The 484-nt window shown below is 43.0% G+C and overlaps 1 protein-coding gene across 1 annotated transcript in view; it reads right to left on the reverse strand.

Annotated features, from left to right (window-relative positions):
* Positions 1-484, reverse strand: part of LOC119594798 (acetylcholinesterase-like) — a gene marked incomplete at both ends in the record, with an annotated part of 24,443 nt that overhangs the window by 265 nt on the left and 23,694 nt on the right. Inside the window, 1 exon segment of the mRNA XM_037943888.1 lies at positions 279-436. Within this exon segment, the coding sequence (XP_037799816.1) occupies positions 279-436 (158 nt within the window).

Below are 484 nucleotides of genomic sequence, written 5' to 3' on the forward strand. Positions count from 1 at the left end.
ATTTTAAAACATATGTCTACCACAAATTTTAAAGAAAATTATTTTCCAGCAACTAGCAGACCCATTGTCAGTGTGGTATAGCAATGCTTAAAAATAAGTCTAGTCTAGTCCACTTTTACCCAAGTCATGACCTATCCACCCACAAAATTTCGTCACAATCCGACAATAATTAAAGGTAATAAAAAAGCAAAAAAAGAAAAAAAGAAAAAAAAAACTATAAGTAAAAAAGAAAAGGCTAATAAAAAACAAAGCTAATAGTAACAAAACACTCCGCTTACTCTGCTTTTCCCTTAGCATCGGCATGAGTTCGTTCCAGAAGGCGCATGCTGTCGCTCTGGGACCTTTGCCCACGCTACGGCTGGTTGGATTCCACTCGTAGTAGCGGGGGTGAGCGCGCGTGTAGATTGGCCACTCGTCTTCGTAGTCCACAGGGCGTCTGGGGGGGGGAAAGAGAGGGGGTGGGGGAAGGTTAGAGGGGGCTAGG

The sequence above is a fragment of the Penaeus monodon genome, chromosome 34, assembly GCF_015228065.2.
Source record: "Penaeus monodon isolate SGIC_2016 chromosome 34, NSTDA_Pmon_1, whole genome shotgun sequence".
Classification (NCBI taxonomy): Eukaryota; Metazoa; Arthropoda; class Malacostraca; order Decapoda; family Penaeidae; genus Penaeus; species Penaeus monodon.